Raw genomic sequence first — 22,500 nt, 5'->3', positions numbered from 1 at the left:
ACACACACTCTCACACACACACACACACACACACACTTTCACACACAATAATATTAATTCAAGGGTTTCTTTGTATTTAATATTATTTAAATTGCTGTTAAAGTAGACTGGCTCTTACAGTATTGGTCGTGTGCTGGGATGAATGCGTGTGTGTTTCCTGTCTTCCCTCAAACCTGTGCTGAGGTTTACCACCGTGTTTACTCAGCTGTGCGTGTGTGTGTTGACGATCAAAGACGGGGGGTGTCTTAATTGCTTACGAATGAAGTAATTAGTGCGATGTGCTAACTTACGAGAGCTGCAGTGAATTACGTGATGTAAACACACATGCTGTTAGCTCGTCGTGCTGTTTGGCTTGTGTGTGTGTGTGTTTGGAGGGGTGGCAGTCACACACACACTGTATAGAGGTTTTAATTCATGTGGTAATGTGTGTGTGTGTGTGTGCGTGCACTGATGGGTAAGACCCGCCCACACATCCTTTACACACATAGATTTACCACACTGCTCTTCCTGAGATTGTGTTTGTGTCTGACGCTCGGACTGAAGCTCGCTCTCGCTGTCTTAGACTGCTAATCTCACACACACACACACACACACACACACACACACGGCTGTAGAGCAGCTCATGGCACGCCTCAGTTAGTCTGCGCAGATACCTGTGGCTCGGTCTGTCTGTGGGATCTGCTGTTGCTCTGTCCAGACGTCTGTGGATTTGATGGTGCTGTGGCGTGTGTGTCCTCAGGTACGGTCGGTCCGAGTGTGTGTGTGTGTGTGTTTGAGTGTGTTTTATATCACTCGAGTGTATTTTGGCTTTATTTATGCAGATATACTTGTTCTAGTCTTCAGTCCTGTTTGTTCTGCGTGTAATCATCTCGAGGAGTTTCATGAACACGTTGGCTTTGACTGAGTTTGTTGTTTATATATTCTTCTGTATGAATCGAGATGAACTGCCCTCTTTCTGAGTGTTTCATGTCCACTTTGTGTACAGACAGTGAAAGCGATGGCTTTTGTGCTTGTGTCGTGGATGTCCGAGAGATGATGAACAAGACAACTTCTAGTCAGAAGTAGAAAAATCAACATGTGATGTTTAAAAAAGAAACTTTTATATCATTTTCATAGTTATTTAATAACTCTAAAAGTGTCATTTGAAAAATAAAAAATTACATGCACATTTGTACACATCCTAAAGTATGTCGAAAAAACGTTTTCAAGCCGTAATCAGTGTATTTTATACAAACCTCATGAAATTGAGGAATATCATTGGGTGTTGTCATTTGACAGCCAGTCTGTGATGTCATTTCCTGTTTTATGGTTTTCTTGATGCATAAAAACAAAAATTAGTTCCCGTTGGTTACACCACACTGTTTTGCCAAATCATTTTATGTATATGTGAGTGTTTAATACATATTTATTTTTAAATAAAAAAAAATCTAAATATACTTTTAAAATGTATTATATATTTTATTATTTTATTTATTTATTTATCAAACCTCTAAATCCCATAAAACACACACACACTTACATATACGAATATATAGTAGTATGTATGTGCATAAAATATATTTATTTTTATATTTATTTATTTATTTTAAATATATTTAATTTAAAAGATATTTATTAATTTGAATAAAATATAAAAATATACTTATTATTTAATAATTTTTAAATTGTAAATTATGTATAAATAATATAATATTATATATGTATGTTTTTAATATATATTTATTTTTTAATACAATATTGACATATATTTATTAATTTTGGAATTATTTTTATAGTTGTATTGCATTTTAATATTAAAATACATTAGCTTTTACAGTAGAGCTATTTTGCATGTTCTCAGATTTAAAGGATAAATGTATCTGAATGTGTTTTTCTGGTCTTTGTCTGCATTTTTAATGTATTTTTGCATGAATGAATTAATGCAGAATGTCCTCATTGGCCTGTTTGGTGCTTGGGCTGTGAGGCACATGATGTGAGTCTAGAGGATAATTACTGGCAAATAAATGGATAAATTGGATGAATGCTGAATGCAGTAATGGCTTTCTCAGTGCTGTGGTTTGTCTCGAGCGCCGTCATATGATGGGTTTTCAGTGGGTTTCAGTGAGAGACATGATGTCTGTCTGTCTGTGGGTCGCACTGCTCTTTACTAACCCACAGCCCACACATTCATCCTCCCTCGTGTCACTCAAAGCTGTTTGAGGTTCACTGGATGCAGAACATCCAAGCTGCTCTTTTCCGTACAGTGACAGTGAATGAAGCATCTGTCTAATAGATATATCTGTGGCAAACGCTCATATCCATATATGTGATATTGATAACTAATCCTACCCTGTGTCCTGTAGCCTTGAGTTCCCAGATTGAACAGCTGGTTTCTGGTTCGTTTGTGGTCACACACATTAAGACAGCTGTGTTCATGTGCATATGGCGACGCTGTGTTTTCATTTTGGGCTGTGCTCGGAGAGCCGTTCTGAATAACTGTAATTATGTGCTATTTCTGATCTGTAAATGCCTGTGTGTGTGTGTGTGTGTGTGTGTGTGTGAGAGAGAGAGAGAGCATACACATCGTTTTTGTGTTCAGACATGGGACAAGCTCCGTTCAAGTGCTGATATTTATTTATTTTTTAATAAATTATCAAAATATATTTACAAACTTACTAAATTTTGCTAATATTTTATTATAATTGTTTTGTTTGATTATTGCCTTGTTTATTTGTTTATTTAAAAATATATTTACAAACTTATTTACTATGTTTTTCGGTTATCTTTATAGTTGTTTTGTTTGATTATTGCCATGTTTTAGTATTATTTTGTTATATTTATTTATTTACTTATGTATGTGTGTTTTTTTTATTTTTATAAAATATCAAAATATATTTAGTAACATTTACATAGCATCTTTTGCGATTTATTTTTTTATTTTTATTTTTATAGTTTGCATCTTTTGCAATTTTTTTTTTTTTTTTTTTTATTTTATTTTTGTGTTTTTTTTTTTTTTTTTAATGCAAAATCCCTTTCATTTTGACATTTTAACTGATCCTGAAGGATATTTATTCATAGGAACCTCAGTTAAATTGTAAATATTACGGCATGTGAATATGTAAATGGTTCAGTGCCATCGTGTAGTAACCTGCGTATCTCCGCGGTGTTGCAACACAGGAAGCTGTGTGAGGAAGTTAGTTTTTCCGGGGCAGTTGTTCTTACACATAAGGGAAGTCGTGAAGACGCGCTGAGCTTTGACGCTGCGCTTCACTGCTGATGGAGGTCAAACAGTGATTGACTGTACAATAACAATATCCACAGTGTAGAGAGTCACTATGGAGAGTCTTTCTCCAGTGAATCATTCATGTGAACATCACTGTCATGCATTTGGATGTTCAGTTCTTAAAGACACGCAACATCCTGGTTTTTATGAGGACCGTTCCCTGCTGAAGAGGTTTTGTAACTCTGACCCTTCTGTACAGTATATTACACAGAGTGTGTGATAATGTGCCGCTGATCACGGATGTGTTCTGATTTCCACATCGATTCCTGTGAAGGGGACTTTACAGTTTGTTTTTCTTTATTGGGTGTTTATTTAAAATATGAAAGTTCTGGCATAATCTACTCTCCATCATGTCATTTCGAACCAGAGTTGACTAAAACTTAAACTGTTTTAAAAATGTATTTTAATTCAGCTAGTTCCCAAGGCAATATCTTTCATTTCATATGTATATGTACAGTAAAGAAACCACACAGAAGAGATTCTGTTATATTCTGAAATCTCACCACACTTCCTGTGAAAGTGGGCGGCAGCTTTCTGTTCATGAGGTGTCACCTAAAACTGACTTTGTCCCCCCAAAAAATAAAGCAGTTTCATATGTAACACTGTGGTACTTATTTATTTATTTATTTTTTTTATTTTTTTTTATTTTTTTTATTTATTTTTGTTGTTTTTTTAAATTAAATTATATATATTTTATTATTTTAGTATTTATTTAATTTTATTTTTTATTTTTATCTTATTTTAATTCTCTATTATTTTATTTCATTTTATTTTTTTATTTAAATGTTTATTTTATTTTTATTTTATTTATTTTTTCATTTTATTTATTTTATTTTATTACATTTGTTTTTCAGTTTATTATTTGCATTTTAGCTTATTTTTTTATAATTTTGTATTTTTATATATATATATATATAGACTGTGATATCATTTTTTACATTCCCAAAACCATAGTAAAACCACGCAAGCGTAGTTTAAAGAGGTGCTGCATTTCTTTGAGTTTAGACTAATCTTCAAATGATTTTCCAGCTGCGTTTATTTCACCATAATTACAGCGTTTGCTTCAGTCACATGTTCTTTTATTATTTTTTTTTTTGACCTTTTTTTGGGGTTTTTGGTTTTTTTTTTTTGAGAGGTTTTTATTATGTGTTATAAGGTGTTTTTTATTTTTTTTATACTTTTTTGATTTTGTTTTTTTTTTGCATTTTATGCTTTGCTGTCGACGTCAATCTCTTATTTTTCAGAATATAAAGAAACTTTTTTTTTTTAACCATCTAATCGATTTAATCAAAACCCACCTTCCGTTTTGACTGAATATCATATTTCATGTTATCAGAATAATCAGATAATGATGTTGTGTTTGACCACAGAGCGTCATGTCATCTTCCTCTGGTTTGTATGAAGTGTGTAGTGATGCTCCTCCAGTGGAGGTCTATGGAGCAAGTGTGTGTAAACTTCACCACAACACCCACAGCTCATGTCTGTAACACATTACCAACAAATAACATCATCTACAGAAGCTCAAAAACACACACTTTACTGAGTAATGCATGTAAGTGCTTCACTTGCCCCTTAGACTTCTATTATAATAAAAAATTGATACCTGTATTAAAATTTCCAGTAATTAACATTTAACATTTCAAAAGTTGTTTTATGTTTGTGCTTTTAGAAATGCGTTTAATATTACAAAAAAACTGCTGTTTTATTTATGAATATCCACCCATCCAGATTAAAATATATATATATATATATTTTTTATTATTTTAAATTGTTTTTAAATCTTATTTTATGTTTTATTTTATTATTTTATTATTTCATTTTTAGGCTTATTATTTTGCAATTTTAGGCTGATTTTGTAATTGTTGCAAAGACTAATTCTCCTGAATTTTGATGGTTTCATGTCATCAGAGTCGTATTTTGTATTATTTTGTGTAGTTTTGGTTCATAGTTTTTGAAGATGAGGCTGTCATACAACCTGTTAAAGTCTGATTTGACTTGCTTTAAACTGTTTTTGTGTGTGTGCTTGGTTTGGTATGGTGAGTTGGAGTTTATTATTTGAGTTTTGCATGTATATTCCCTGCTGTATGTTGCAGGACAGACCTGTGAGATCTATTTTTGGGTCAGGATCCAGCAGTCGAGCACCACTGATCTATCTGAGCCTCTGTCCGTCAGCCCCAGTGTTCCCAGCTCTTCTCGTAGCTATAAATGTGCCGTCTGATCTGTGATGTACATCTCTTAAGAATGAGGAGCGTTCTGCATCCTTCCTCTGATTTGCCCGTTCGACTGCAGATGCTTCCTGCAGCTGCAGAGCACTTCCTGTCTGCGCTGAGACCCTTTTGTGCGAGCGCTCCATCCCAGCTTGAGCTTCACCCGCCGAATTTCAATAGATGTTGAGGCGGGAATGCCCATCTGTGCGCATCCTCTGTTTTCAGTGCCGAGGACACTGGGAGATTTTATTTTCCCTGTGAATGGGCCGCAGTTACTGGGTTTCCTGAGGGAATTCTGTCACTTTGAGAACCAGTGTTTTGCTTCCCGATTTGATTCAGCGTGGAGACAGTAGTGTTTATATAGGAATGTTTGTATTGTGTGGTTGACAAACTGAAATACTAAAAAAAAAAGAACCTGTTTCAGTCTTTTTAGGAGTGTCCATCCATCCAATTTTGTAATATATTTGTTTATTGGTTATTATCATATAAATAAAATGTATATAATAAAAATAATAACTTAAATTAAATATATATATATATATATATATATTAAATTAAATATATATATATATATATATAATTTAAGTTATTATTTTTATTATATACATTTTATTTTGTTTGTATAGTTATATATATACACATTCACACACTTTTATTTTTAGCTTATTTTATTTTTAGCTTTTATTTTTTTCCAACACACTTTTATTTTTAGCTTATTTTTTTTTATTGTATTTCTCATTTTTTTTTTATTTTTTTTTTTTTTTTTTTTTTTTTGTATTTTTTTTTGTTTTATTTTTTTTTTTTTTTTTTTGCTGTCGTTTTAGTTTTTGTAGCTTTTTTTTAATTTATATTTTAAATTTATATATATTTATTTTTTTATTTTTTTTTTTTTTATTTTTTTTTTTTTTTTTCTTATTATTGGTTTGTATTTTTTTTTTTTTCTTTTAATTTTGTATCCTCATTGTCTATTGTTTTTATTTTTTTGTTTTTATTTTTTTATTTAATTGTATTATTTTATTCAATTTAATTTTATTATCTTTTATAATAATTATATTGTATTATTTTATTATGTTTTTTTTTTTTTTACATTATTTTTTAAAACTTCATGATAATATTTACGTTAGGCTCAAATTAATTGTCAAACAGTTTTTTTCTCCTCTCCTCTCACACTCAGCTAATGAGCCCATGCTGCTTTGAAATGTTTCAAACACTAGAATTGAGGTTGAGTTGAACTCAATAATTGCAGGTTTGTTTCCAGTTCGTGCAGTCCCAGATACTAAAAAGTGACTAAAATGCTCAAACACGAGCATGCCCTTAAAGATGACATTTAAACCCTGATTTCTCCGACAGAACTGGAAGTAAACACCTGTAAATGTTAAGGCGAGAAGCATGCCTGCGGTGGCCATGTAAACAGAGACAGGGTCGTGACGGCTTGTTTTTCAGAGAGGATGTTTGTGAGCGATCGTCTGGCCCGTGGGTGGGTTTTCAGGCCAGACGTTCATCTAGGGCGCTCTTCTGCGGGTTGTGCTCTGAAGATTTCACCTTAAATATGTCCCACTTACATAAGAGCTTCATCCGGCGAGCATGAAGAACAAGCCACTGTGCTGAATGAGATTATTCAGCATGACATGAATTTATTGTAGTGCAGGAATCACTCGTGATCTGGATAGGAAACGGGGCTTTTTATGGACTCCAAATGACGTTCTGATGTGTGTGTGTGTGTGTGTGTTTATGCTGAGCTTCAAGACTCATTTTTGTTTTTACCATGCGCACGTAATGCTTTAAAAACATGGTAGTGTGACCTTTTGATGCTTTTGTTTCTGAACTTTTTTCGAAGTTTGCATTCCTGTAACTCGAGAAGCATTAAAGATATCTTAATATCCTTCTAGATTTGAGCCCTTAACCAGTTTTTCTTTTAGTATCTTAATATTTAAGCCCCTGTATGGTTCCGTTCCAGAGATATCAGGATCTCAATATGGCTCCACGAGCAAATTGTACACACATTCTGCGGTCAAAAACCAAATGTGGGTCACTTTGTATACAGCTGATACTTACTGTATTTTATGTGAAATGTCAGAAGAATAAAAAATGTTGAAACTAGAAATGTAGCTTAACCTCCTCTATTAAAACAACTGCGTTGAACACGTCTGAGTGATAAAAATGCACTGAAATTGTCAAGTTCATAAGATTCTATATTTGTTTCAGGGATATTTGGAAGAAGGGATTTTGTACATTGCAACAAAAATTGCAAAAAGTTTTACTAATAGGCCTACCGATCTTGGTGTACATAAAAAAAAAAATACTGTGGTTTTACCATGCTGTCATGTCCAAACTAGCCCAGATTAGATTTGCATGATCAGAATCTGTTAAATCTGAAATGGGAAGATGATTCTTGTCTTGTTTGAGTCTGATGGTGTGTGATGTGTGTGTTTGTGTTTGATTGACAGCTGCTAGAGGAGTATGGGTACGACTGCCAGCGCTGCTCCCCAGCCCACACTGCATGAGAGTTTCCACGGCAACGGGATGACGGACAGCAGGCGGTCGGCGAGCAGCGCCTCCTTCCAGACGCTCAACATCCACAACAACAAGGCCAAGTCCATCATCACTAATAAAGTGGCTCCTGTGGTCATCACGTACGTCCGGCCGTCCGGCTCTGTTCTGAGAGCGCCTGCAGTCACAGATCATTCGCCTGATTGAGTCTCTCTCTGTGTGTGTGTGTGTGTGTAGGTATAACTGCAGACAGGAGTTTCAGATCCACGATGATGTTCTCCGAACAAACTATAAAGTTGGGAGGATCTCAGACAACATGCCTGAGCACCATCTGGTCCAGGTGAGCCGGACTCTTGCTGTCGCGCCAATCTCATGAAAACAGGTTGCATTTTCGCAGAAAATTAAGTATATTGGTAGATTTTTTTTGTTTATTATAGTTATTTTTTCTCATGATAATTAAGCACATTTCCCCTTCAAATTATCATGGCTGTTACTGGAAATAAAATAAACATTAAATGAAATAAAATATTTTTTAAAACCTTTAAAACCAGCTAGATGCCAAAGAAACATTTCTCTTTTTAATTTAGTTAAATTTGATGTAAAATAAAATGAATAAAAACTATAAAGGCATATTAAAAAACCAAACTAATAAAAATGACAAAAGTACTAAAGCGTTAACAAAAACATGTATATTGCATTCAAAAGTATTTTTTATTATTTTTAAAGAAAATTAAGTTTAGTTTTAAATTTACATTTTTTATTTTTTATTTTTTTTATTTGTTATTCTGTCAATTGAGGTAGGAAAGGGAATCACAATTAATCTTATTTGCCCTTCAAATTCTCATTATTGTAATCAAGGTATATATAGCTAACTAAAACCATAAAAAAAGTTACTTGAAATAAAATTAAATGTTAAATTAAATGAAATAAAAAAACTTTAAACTTGTTTTATTTCAGCTAGTTATCATGGAAACATTTTTATTTAATTTAACGATGTATGAAAAAAAAAATTGAAGTCTGAAAATTGTAATTTTGAATTTGCTTTTTTAAATTAAATTAAATGAATAAATTGAAAAATTAATAGCATTATAGCAAATGCTACCACAATATATAAATTCAAATACTTGTAGTCAAATTAAAGAAAAATAAATAATAAAATAATTCGTAATAACTTTTAACATTATTGGTTTTTTTTTTTTTTTTTTTTGCATTACAGTAATTAGAAAATTAGCTTAAATACTATGATGAATATTTAATACCAAAAAGTACAGTACATACAGTACCATAGTAAATGTCATGTCTTGCAAATTTTGGTTTTTGCAAGCTGCAACAGTGTGCAAGTGCTGTTTATTTATGTAAATACATATGCAGTAAATACCATGGTACATGAATATGATAATCATTAAGCTTTGCTATCTGTGTCCCTGGAGCACAAAACCCAAAAATACATTGCATGGGTCAGAATTAACGTTTTTTCTTTTATGCCAAAAATCATTAGGATATAAAGTAAAGATCATGTTCCACGAATATATTTTGTAAATTTCCTACTGTAAATATATCAAAACTTAATTATTGATTAGTAATATGAATTGCTAAGAACTTCATTTGAACAACTTTAAAGATGATTTTCTCAATATTTAGATTTTTTTGCACCCCCAGATTCCAGATTTTCAAATATCTTCCTATCCTAACAAACCACACATCAATGGAGAGATTATTCATTCAGCTTTCAGATGATGTATAGCTCTTAATTTAAAAAAATTGACCCGTATGACTGGTTTTGTGCTCCAGGGTCACATATATTCCATGGTGCCACCACAGTAATTTTTTGCAAGGCATGTTTTTGTCCTCCCTTAACATCACGTCTTGTCTTTGCTTCATAAGTCACAGTGAATTCCAGTGTATTTGTGGCTAAATGCGAGGGTGGTAAATGTGTCCCGGCGCGTCTCTCTCTTCACAAACAGAGCGCAGCGAGGGTGTCATTAATTACTGCCCCGCTGCTCTGCGCTCAAGTCTTCGCAGGACGTTTGCACCTTTCTCTGAAGGCTTTGAAGCTCCTCACCTCCCGCTGGCTGCTGAAGACATGCACTCGTTCCCTTTGTTTGCTCGTTAGTTTCTGTTTGCTGACGAGCCAATGATGAGTTTCGCTGCAAATCAACAGATAACACAAAGCTGCCGCTTGTCAAACACTCGCCATTGTTCCGGTGCCTTTCCAGAGCATCTCATTATCTGATGCTCTTCTGGAGTTGAATGCTCAGGTTTTCTACATCATAAAGTAGTAATTAGGCCTTTAGCAGATCATTTTATTAAAGCTGGGGTTAATGCTACATGTGTGGCATGTTGGGAATTGTCATAATTACAATTTTCTGACTGTAAACATTTCTATTGAACTTTTTTGTAATGAAAGTTTGTTCGTCTTGCCTTCTGTGGCATCATCAGTGCTACTTTAGTATTACTTAAGCACTATATTATTTTATTTTATTTTGTTTAAATTTTTTTTGTTGACCTTTTGTCATTTTTATTCATTTTTATTTTTTATTATTACTGTTTTGGTTTTATTTAAATTGTAATATTATTATTTTTTATTTTAGTGCCAAAACTTTAGCAAAAAAATTTATGTTTTGTTTAAATTTAAAAATTATTTAAAAATGAAAAGTATTATTTAAATTTTGAATGTAAAATTTAAAATTTTGTAATAATAACTAAGAAAATTCTGATAATGACAGTTTTTGTCATTTGTATTATTATTATTATTTACATTTCTGTAGGTTTAATTAAATTTTATTATCATTTTTTTATTGCAGTGCCAAAACTTTAACCAAAAATTCAAATGAAAATGAAGATTATAAAAATAAAACTAATTGAAATTGTGAATAAAAACTAAAAATACTAAAATAACACTGACTGTAATACATGTGAACATTTAAATTGAGTTTTTTTTAATTAAATTAAATTGAAAGCAGTATAACAAATCCTACCACAGTGTATAAAGTCAATTTATTTTATTTAGAGTAGAATAAAATTAAATATTAATATTATTATTATTTATATTTGTTTGTGAATGGATTTCTTTGCATTACAATAATGAGAATTATCGTCATAAATTTTTAGTACCAAAAAGTACAGTTTGCCAAGGCGCCATTTCTAATTTTCATTTTGTTTAAGTTCTTGTTGTCAGAAAAAAAAAGTCAGAATTGCGAGAAGAAAATCAGAATTGTGAAATAAAAACATTATTTTTTTTGGCAAAAACTGCAATAAATATTTTTTTTTGCAATTCTGAGAAAAAAGTGAAAAAAGAATTGATTAAAAACGTCAGAACTGTGAAATAAAAATGTGAAATTTTTAGTTTTTTTTGCAATAACTGCAATACTTTTTTTTTTTTTTTTTTTTTTTTTTTTGGCAAATCTGAGAAAAAAAGTGTCAGAATTGTGAGATGAAAAAAAAAAAAACTTTTTAGTTTTTTATTCAATGGCTGAAACAGGCTTCCATAAACATGTTTCTTTGCAAAACATTAAAAAAAAAAAAAAAAAAAAACACAATTGATTTAGAAGGAAAGGCAGCATTAATACTGTTTAAACTCCGATCAGAGTGACGTAAAGACGCTGATGATCTGATCACCTTCCCTTCAGGGATCCTACTTCATGGTGCAGGAATTGATTTAGAAGGAATTGAGACTCCTCAGTACCCACCACGCACGCGAGCTCGTACGGAGCGCCCAACTTCCGCCAGAGCAAAGGCAGCTTCCCGCTGTATGGCATGGGCCAGCCCAGCCTGAGTGGCTTCAAACAGGTCCTCCAGAGACTGCAGGGTCAAGGCCATCAGGTCAGTGTGTGGAAATGTGTCGAGCTTCTATCAAGAGAAAGCCGTGTGCAAATAATGCTGCTGATGAGGTGTCTGTTAAAGGATAAACCTGTGTGCTTTCCTCCTGCGGAGCTGATTAAACTGTTTGAGGACTTTAAATAATATGTTATGAGCTGAGTTTTAATTTGGCCTGATGTCTGTGCGTTTGCTCTCAAGGAGGTGTTTTTCTTCTGTCTGCGTGAGGAGCCCGTAGTGTTCCTGCGTTTGGACGGAGACTTTCTTCCCTACACTCCCAGGAGGAAGGAGAACCTTCACGAGAACCTGCATGATCTCGGACGCCACGCTTGCTCGGAGAGTCTGGAGCTCACCATCAGAAAAGAGGTCCGTCTTCCCTACACTCCCAGGAGGAAGGAGGGTTTTGAAGAGATGATGTAGAGGAATACGGTCAGCAGAACTGAAAAACGTTTACTTTTTTTTGAAGATATTGAAAATAATTTGGTTGGTTACCTGAATGAATATTTGAACTTCTGAATTAAGAATAATTTTGTTTTTGAACTTTTCTGAGAGCAGAAAAATATGGTTTACTTAATATATAATATAATATAATATCATTATTTTTATATGTTGTTAATAATAATAATAATAATAATAATAATAATGTTTTCTGATATTAGCATTAATTAGAATAATAATGCATCATAAGTATAATTAATCATAAGATCAGAAAATAATAATCATAATATTATTATTTTATATTGTGTTTATTTAGTTATAGTGTTAGTTAATAATATGTTAATATAGTAATATTTTTGGGTTTTAGGTTCCCCGGGAACACATAATAGGTAAAAAATTTATAGCCTGAATGCACTGTAAGTCGCTTTGGATAAAAGCGTCTGCTAAATGCATAAATTTAAATTTAATAATAGTAATATTTTCTGATTTTAGGATTAATTATACTTGTATTGATTTATTATTATTATTTAAGCAGTGAAGCATACTACTACAACAACAACAACAACAACAACAACAACAATAATAATAATAATAATAAAGTTTTCTGATTTTAGGATTAGTTATATTAAATTATTATTAATAGTATTTTTTTTTTCTGATTTTAGGATTAATAATACTTATATTAATGCATTATTATTATTTAATAATATTGTTTTCTGATCTTAGCTTTAATTATAATAATAATAATGCGTCAATATAAGTATAATTAATCCTAAAATCAGAAAAAAATTATATTTTTTTCTGATTTTAGGATTAATTATACTTGTATTGCTTTTTATTATTATTATTATTATTATTATTATTATGCAAGCAGTAAAACATACTATATAATAATAATAATAGTTTTCTGATATTAGGATTAATAAAACATATTATTATTAATAATAATAATAATAATAATAACAATAATTATAGAACATTAAAAATGTTTTTTATTATTAATTCATCACATTACTATACTATTATATTAATCAGTGAAATATGCTATTCAGTTATAATAAATAAGTGATTTAATTGATTTCTGATCTCATGATTAATTATAATATTATAGTTTTTGTTAATATTAGTTCAAAATCAAAGTTTAGGCAGAACAACAGAAAGGCATTGTGTTATTATTGGGTATAAGAACATAAAACAGGACATTTAAATTTAAACTTGTTTAAAAAATATGATATAAACATTAATAAATAACATGAATGAATAGAACCAGTACTTTTTAAAAATGATTTGCCACCTTTTTATCAGTCATTGACCCAAATGCGTGTGCGCTCAAACGTTTCTGCTTTCCTGTCCCTTTAAATCCCCGCTACCATCCTGTTCATGTGCTGAACTCACCTGAGAACAAGCTCTTTTGTGTTTTCAGCTTCACGACTTCGCCAAACTCAACAACAACGTGTTCTACGTCTACAACGACATCGAGCATTTTAAAGGAGAGCCCCAGAAGATCTCCATCAGCTGTGAAGAAGACATGCACGTGACCGAGGAGGTGTACAAGCGGCCGCGCTTCACCCTGCCCTCGTACAGGTCCACAGAACCGCCGGCTTGCATGCTGTCTTCATCTCTGCACGTGCTCTAAATGCTCGGTGTGTTTGTGCAGGTATTATCGTCTGCCTCTGCCGACGGAGGGCGCGCCGCTGGAGGACCAGTTTGATGCGTTCGTGAACGTTCTCCGGGTAAGAGATTCTCCTGAAACCACCCACATGACCTGCATGATCATTCAGATCTGATCTAAATGAGATCCTGTCTTCATCTTTGCATAATATAATACATTGTAATGTCATTATTTTTTATGTTATTAATAATAATAATAATAATAATAATAATGTAGTTTTCTGATCTTAGCATTAATTATAATAATATTGCATCAATACAAGTATAATTATTGCTAAGTTCAGAAAAGAATAATAATAATAATTTTAATTGTATCTGAATGTGATGGAACTATTACCTTGTATCTGAATGTGATGGAACTAAAATAATAATAATAATAATAATAATAAAAAATAATAATAATTATTTATATATTATTATTATTATTATTAAAGCAGGTGAAGCATACTATCTATATAATAATAATAATAATAATAATAATAATAATAATAATAATAATAATAATAATGATATAATAATAATATAATATAGTAATAATATAGTGATATTTAATAATAATAATAATAATAATAATAATAATAATAATAATAATAATGTATAATTAGTTATATTATATTAAATTATTATTAATAGTATTATTTTTTTCTGATCTTTTGATTAATAATACATATATTAATGCATTATCATTATTATATTGAATAATGTTTTCTGATCTTAGCATTGATTATAATAATAATAATGCATCAATATAAGTATAATTACTCCTAAAATCAGAAAATAATAATAATAATAATATAATGATATTCTGATCTTTGGGTTAATTATACTTGTATAGATTTATTATTATTATTTAAGCAGTGAAGCATACTGTAAAATAATAATAATAATAATAATAATAATAATGTTTTTTGATCTTAGGATTAGTTATAATTATATTCAATTATTATTAATAGTATTTTTTTCTGATCTTTGGATTAATAATACTTATATTAATGCATTATTATTATATTTAATAATGTTGTCTGATCTTAGCATTGATTATAATAATAATGCATCAATATAAGTATAATTAATCCTAAAATCAGAAGAAAATAATAATATTTTTCTAATCTTTGGATTAATTATACTTTTATGTATGTATGTATTTATTTATTTATTTATTTATTATTACTATTTAAGCAGTGAAGCATACTATATAATAATAATAATAATAATAATAATAATAATAATAATAATAATGTTTTCTGATATTAGGATTAATAAAACTTATATGAATGCATTATTATTATTATTATTATTATTATTATTATTATTATTATTATTATTATTATTATTATTTAAGCAGTGAAGCATACTAATAATAATAATAATAATAATAATAATAATAATAGTACATAAAAATGTTTTCTGATCTCAGGATTAAATTATATATAATTTGTATTAATTACTCATATTAAATACTATTATATTAAAGCAGTGAAATATACTATTCAATTATAATAAATAATTGAATTGTTTTCTGATCTCATGATTAATAATTATTTGGTAGTTTTTGTTAATGTTAGCAAAACCAAAGTTTAGGCAAAACAAGAGAAAATCATCGTGTTGTTATTTTAAGTCGGTGCATTGGTCAGCTGATGTCATGTGAGTGGTGTAAACGCAGTGGGATTGTTTTCTCGTGATGCAGTCGCTTCGTTTCACGCCAATTCAGCCTCTGAAGATGTTTGACGTCTCACTGACAGTGGAATCCACACACGTCAGATGCTTTAAAGAGCGCCGGAGCTGTAATATATAACGTGTTTAGTTAATGGAGTATTCTGGAGTCATCAGACAAACACTTCATTCAGTTACAAAACAAGAGCAGCATCCAAACCTCGTCGTTTTCTTTCTCTGCCCTTTGTGATGGTTTTAAAGCAGACGGCAAAAAAGTGTTTTCTTGTAAAACGTACTCAATCTTTTTATTTGCAACTTTGAAAATTCTTTGTTTTACATTCTACTTGTGAATTGATAGTAGATATTATTGCAGACTTAATAATATTAAAATTTAAAACATATTAAAATGCTTTATATATTTACTAAGATTTTATTTTGATTTTGGTTCAGTGTTATTTTAGCATTATTGAGATAATATAATTTTTTTTTTATGTTTTGAAATTAAATATATATATATTTTTATTTCTTTTTAGTTAATTTTTTTTTACTTTTAGTTTTTTATTAAATTTTAAAAGTTTTTTTTTTTTTTTTTTTTTTTTTAATTTTTTGTTTTTTTTTTTTTTATTTTTTATTTTTGTTTTTTTTATTTTATTAAGTTTTAGTTTTAGGTATCTTGCTTAAAGACACACATACTCACCATATAAGAATATAAAAAATTATAATAATTGAATAATATAATTTCCATAATAAGAAAATTTGGTAACATTTTTTTATTTTAGTCCAGTAGTAAATATGCATAATTACATGCAACTAACACTATACTAAGTACATGTTGTTAATTAATATTACTATATATATAATAAACAAACAATTTAAAAACAGAAATGTTGCATTATGCATTATGCAAATAATCATTTTTGAATAATGATAATTCAAAAATTTTAAAAGGTTTTCTGATCATAGTATTGAATTATAAATCCTAAAGAATTATATTTAATAATAATAATAATTATTATTATTATTATTATTATTATTATTATTATATTTTATAATTTTATAATTAATCAAGCTGATCAGGCACATTTTTCAGCCCATAATAAAATAAAAAAAGAAAAAAACAAGAATCAGCCATTTATTTAAAAAAAAAAAATTTTTTATTATTTCTTTATTTTTGCTTGTCTGACCTATGTCTGTCACTAGTTTTACCATGGTAAAGTGTGTGTGGTGTTTTTGTCTATTTAGAGTTTTATTTTTGTCTGTTTTGTCTGTCTGTGTCAGTGTGTGTTTGCACCAATCACGTGGCATGCATGTGCCCGATAAATGAGACTTCCTTTGCATGTCTTGTGTTTCCTGTTTCTCTGGCTTAAGAGGACAGAAGCTGAAGCCACAGATTTTTCAAGTTTACGATTAGAAAGCAAAACGGCCGCAATAAACCACAGGCTGACTGCAGAAATGAGAAGAAGCTGGATGAGATTTTATGACCTCCTTCATATTCTGTGTGATATGATGCATTCCGCTCATGCATGTTCCCAAAATGTTTTAAAACGAGCTGTTTTGCAGCATTTGTTATTAGCGTGCTGGGTGGTTTGTTAGTAGTTTGTTTGGTGTCCGTCCTCCCGCTATTTAAAGCGTCCTGACAAACCGCAGGACTCAAGCCGTTATTTCATCCCTGCCAACAGAACGATTCACAGGAAGCCGCTTTATAAAAGAAAGAGGCCACTTCCTGTCTCGCTCCAGGGCTGCCAACACGCCTCACGCAGAGACCGGATCTTATTTAATCACTTCACTGGAGATTGAAATTCACTCGCACGTTTCTGGACTGAAACAGAAACTCGTTGTTTATAGCATTTCCAAAGTACAGGAATAGACAGTATAGATGTAAATAAAGCAATTGAAAATGAAAGAATATTAGTGTTTGATGTATGTGTAATATTCTTATTCTCAATCAAACACATTTAAGGCTTTGTTTAAAATAAAACCAAAAGTTTTAGCTAAGGTGAATAAGCTAAATTAAGGATTCTTATAGACTTTACTTGTCAGCCGAACCCATGTGAGGTTAAAATATTTATTTTTAAGTTAATATTTTAACAAAACTTTCAAGTTGGTTAATGGCCACATGACATTGCAAGAAAAACAAATAAAATTATTTGATAATATATAATATAAAATAATTTGTGTGTGTGTGTATATGTGTGTGTATCTCTCTCTCTCTCTCTCTCTCTATATATATATATATATCTATATATATCTATATATATTGTTTATATTTTTAATAGGGCTGTCAAATGATTAATCACGATTAATCACATCCAAAATAAAAGTTTTGTTTACATAATATATGTATGTGTACAGGGTATATTTATTATGTATATATAAATACACACACATAAATTATATATTTAGAAAATATTTACATGTATATACATTTATATATTTATATTCTTATATTTTATATTATATATAAATATATTTAATATATAAACATAACATATTCTTCTTAAATATATACATGCATGTGTGTGTATTTATATATACATAATTAATATACACAGTATACACACATATATTATGTAAACAAAACTTTTATTTTGGATGTGATTAATCGTGATTAATCATTTGACAGCCCTAATTTTTAATATATATTTAATTTTTTATATATTATTTTATATTTTTTATTTATTTTAAAGTTTTTCATTTCTATCTGTCTGTCTATCTATCTACGTGTATGTGTGTGTGTGTGTGTGTGTGTGTGAATATATATATTTTATTTCAGTTAACATTTATTTTAAGTAGAATTTTTTTTAATGGTTTTAGTTAACCATAATAAACCTGAATTTTTAGAACTATTTTTATTTTATTTTAATTTGGCATTTTTGTGATTTCACGAACCCTTACAGTTCTCTCATGAACCCCTAGAATTAGAAATATTACGCCTGTAATTTCAAAGTGAAGACTTTTTTTTTTTTTTTTTTTTTTTTTTTTTTTTTTTTTTTTTTTTTTTTTTTTTTTTTTTTTTTTTTTTTTTTTCTTCTTGGACAACCAGCCAATCACATGCTTTAAAAGACTCAGCCCCGCCTCCTCACTAAGATGAAAGTTTTGTCTTTCCTCACTAAGAGTTGCTCTCAGATTGGTTCTGAATTGCTCTTAAGCTAAGACTCCTCAATAGAATTTTTAAGCTAAACTAGGATCTTTCTGAGAGAATGTTTAAGAATACGGGCCCAGCGCTCGCTCCTCACCGCTGCTCTCTCGTTCTGTCAGGAGAATCCGTCTCTGTCCTTGAGTCGTGACGCCTCGCGGTCTCTCCCGGCTCTGCTGTTCAGCTGTCAGGTCGGCGTCGGCCGAACGAATCTGGGAATGATCCTGGGATCTCTGGTGATGATGCACCTCACGCGGGCGACCCAGGAGCCGACAGCACCGTAAGACCCCGAACACATCACATGATCACATACTCTTTACACACTAGCACTCGGGAAGATGTTGTTGTTTCGAAAGAGTCTTGTATTGCCCACCAGGGCTGCGTTTATTTGATCAAAAATACATTAAAAATTGTGAAATATTATTATAATGTAAAACAGCTGTTTTCTATGTGAATATATATTAAACTGTAATTTATTTCTGTGATGTGCAGCTGTATTTTCAGCATCATTACTCCAGTCTTCAGTGTCACATGATCTTCAGAAATTATTCTAATATGATGATTTGCTGCTCGAGAAACATTTCTGATTTTCAGGATTCGCAGATGAATAGAAAGTTCAAAAGAGCAGCATTTATTTCAAATAGAAATCTTTTAATTTGCTGTGAATAAAAGCATTCATTTCTTTCAAAAAAGCTAATTGTTTAATGTGAATGATGTCACATGTTCGTAGAGCCGAAGAGGATGCGACAGACAAACCCAGAATTCAGTTCCAGGTTATTCAGACCCTCATCAGTAAGCTGCCTAAAGGTCAAGAGGTCATGGAAGAGGTTTGTGTTTGTTCAGTCTAATATATATATATAACACTCCGGATGAGCTGCTGACCGTGTCCTGCTGTGTTTCAGGTGGACCGAGCTATTGATCTCTGCTCTGAAATGCACGACATCCGAGAGGCTATTTATGAGAACAAACAAAAGCTGGAGGGAATCGGTGAAGACTATCAGATCCAGGTGAGCATCTGCATGGAATGCTGGGAAAGGTGCATGCTTTTCTGTTTGCATTGTCTCTAGAATGAAATAGGAAAGGGGGTTGGTGTTTTTTTTTTTTTTTTTTTTTTTTTTTTTTTTTTTTATTTTTTATTTTTTTTTTTGCTGCTTTTTACACTACTAATTAAAAATTTGGATTTTTTTTATTTTAATTATTATTTTTTTTTTTTTAAATGCTGAAAAGAATCTTTGCATCACATAAATAAATTTAATTTTGCGATATATTAGCATAGAAAACAGCTGGTTTTAATTTGGAAAAATATTTCACAATTTTTATTATACATTTGATCAAATAAATGCGGCCTTGGTGAGCAGAAGAGCTTCTTTCAAAAACTTTATATCTTAATTATTCCGAACTCAACGTCTCTTCGCAGCTGTGAATACACACCCCGAGCAGATGTACGGTTTACAGCTGAACAGATTGTAAATAAAGTGTATTTTCTGTTGTCTCTGTGTGTGTGTGTTTTCAGGGAAGCAGCACTAAAGATTACTTCCTCCATCGAGCTCTACAGAGTCTGGAGCGGTATTTCTACCTGATCGTCTTTAACGCTTACTTGCATGAACAGGTACAGTATGTTTTCAAAAAGAGTCGTTATTCATCTGTCAGTCATATTTATTATGTTGTTCCTCTCTGTTCTAGTATCCGCTGGCGTTCGCCTCTAGTTTCAGCCAATGGCTGTGCTCTCACGCCTGGATGTACCGCCTCCTCTCCTGCATGAACCAATCAGAGCTCAGAGCACCAGCTGACCTGCTCACGAAAGGAGCTCGAGTTCTGGTTATAGTTTGGGTGTGTTGTTGTGCTTTGAGCATGGATTAAATCACATCTTTTATTTTATTTTTATTTTATTTTTTTTTATTTTATTTTATTTTATTTTATTTTATTTTATTTTATTTTATTTTTATTTTATTTTATGTTTTTATTTTATTTTATTTTTTTTTTTTATCTTAAGAAATTTTTATTTTTGTTTTTTTATTTTTTTTTTTTTTAAATCACAATTACCTTTATTCTTTTATTTGTATTTTTTATTTATTTTTCTTATTTTAATTTATTTTATTTATTATTATTTCTTATTTTATTTTATACATTTTATTTTATTCTTTTATTTGTTTATTTATTTTTCTTATTTTATTTTTTTATTTATTATTATTTTTTATTTTATTTTAAAATTTATTTTATTTTATTTCCAAACATCATATTCACATTTTGGTTGCAACCCAAATATAGACATTTATGCCCTGTGCATATAAACAAATTCAGTCAGTGAATAATCATGACTGAGAAACTACTGTTGGTCTGTTCCTCAGTTATACCGAGTGACCTCAGAAGATCTAAATCTAGTGGTCAGTGAGTGTGAATTACTTTTACTGACAGTTTTACCGAAAGCCTTTAACTTGCATTATATTGTAAAGAGCAGCATGAAGTCCTGATGATCTCAGCAGATTCACTGTATTTGATCTCTAAGCGTTTCTCCGTTGAGATTAATGTGGCTTCGCTCTGCATGGAAATGCCTTTCTCACTTAGCAACAGTTTCTACAGAAAGTGTGACTTGTTAACAGTTTTATCTTTGTAAGCAGCGGCCTTGAACACTTTCTTTAGCACTGAACTGAGGAAGTCAAACTACAAATATCTTGCATGCCATTTTTCACAAACGGGGTTCAAAACAGACCTTAAAACATGCAAAATATCCTTGAGGGGTGTTTTAATAGACTGTGAGTGTTTTAACTCTATGAATGGGTGGATTCATATGAAATTAAAAAAGAAAAAAAAACATTTATAGTTTTTGGATTTTTTTTATTTCTTTTCATATTTTGCTATATTTTAACCGGTTTTATTTTTTCATTTAAATTTTTTTCTTGCCAAAATAGCCAACAAAATGTCATGTGTTCACCTCAAATATCAAGCTAAATATTTTAATATATTTTATGTGGTTTGCAATTTTTCATTGAATTTGAGTTGTTTTGGAATACTGTTTAAAACTCTTTTTAAATTATTATTTTTTTAATGTATATTACGTAAGCAACTAGGTTGAATAGTCCTGCTTGAAAAATGCAGTCAGTATAATTATATGTGCAATTTTTTTAATAATAATAAAATATTTAATTAGTATAATTATTATTATTATTATTATTATTATTAAGGAAAGGTTCTATAAAAATATAATAATAATAATAATAATTTTTATTATTATTATAATACATTTTATTTTTTTATTTTTATTTATTTTTATTTTTTTTCCTTTATTTCATTTTATTTCTCCTTTCCAAAACCCAAGGTTGTTTTACCAAGTTAGAAGGGGGAAAAAATAATCTATTGTAAAATTAATCCAAAATGAATAATTTGTACCCTTTTTGTCAGCTCTTTATATTAAACTGAGAAATTATTTTGACAATAGTTAGAAATATTATGCTAATAGGACGTATTTCTCTGACTAAATGACTAAGTAGGGTGGATTATTTCTGAAGAGGTGTGTTGTATTTCCAGGTTGCAGATGAATATTTAGCGCCTGACGTTCTGAGCACCATTAAGCAGATGAAAGTGGCTAATTTCAGACGAGTGCCCAAAATGTAAATTTTTATCTATGGGATGGCACAGCCGACATCTGAGGTAACGTTACAAAAGTCCCTTCAGACTGCCTCTGGTCCCTTCTGAGGGTTTGTTAATGCTCACCGACAGCATCGCTCATGTTTCAGGCGACAGGAGCCGTTCTGGAGTATCTGACGGATGAGAAGAGGAAGCACAGCAGTGTGTTGTGGGTGAATTTGCAGGATGAGCTGGTTCTGGAG

At 30.5% G+C, this 22,500-nt stretch overlaps 1 protein-coding gene across 1 annotated transcript in view; it reads left to right on the top strand.

Moving 5' to 3' along the window:
- Window positions 1–22,500, top strand: part of pald1a (phosphatase domain containing paladin 1a) — a 62,242-nt gene that overhangs the window by 6,802 nt on the left and 32,940 nt on the right. The window contains 14 exon segments of the mRNA XM_042768189.1: window positions 7,917–8,102; window positions 8,197–8,299; window positions 11,589–11,654; window positions 11,656–11,781; window positions 11,977–12,141; window positions 13,637–13,797; window positions 13,871–13,946; window positions 18,796–18,953; window positions 19,404–19,500; window positions 19,576–19,680; window positions 20,187–20,282; window positions 20,357–20,491; window positions 22,199–22,321; window positions 22,408–22,500. The exon segment at window positions 22,408–22,500 is cut by the window's right edge and continues 87 nt beyond it. Of these exon segments, the coding sequence (XP_042624123.1) occupies window positions 7,930–8,102; window positions 8,197–8,299; window positions 11,589–11,654; window positions 11,656–11,781; window positions 11,977–12,141; window positions 13,637–13,797; window positions 13,871–13,946; window positions 18,796–18,953; window positions 19,404–19,500; window positions 19,576–19,680; window positions 20,187–20,282; window positions 20,357–20,491; window positions 22,199–22,321; window positions 22,408–22,500 (1,677 nt within the window). The 5' untranslated portion in view covers window positions 7,917–7,929.

Source organism: Cyprinus carpio, chromosome A12, assembly GCF_018340385.1.
Source record: "Cyprinus carpio isolate SPL01 chromosome A12, ASM1834038v1, whole genome shotgun sequence".
Lineage (NCBI taxonomy): Eukaryota > Metazoa > Chordata > Actinopteri > Cypriniformes > Cyprinidae > Cyprinus > Cyprinus carpio.
The sequence above is the reverse complement of the archived record's forward strand: the minus strand, read 5'-3'. Positions and strand labels throughout refer to the sequence as shown.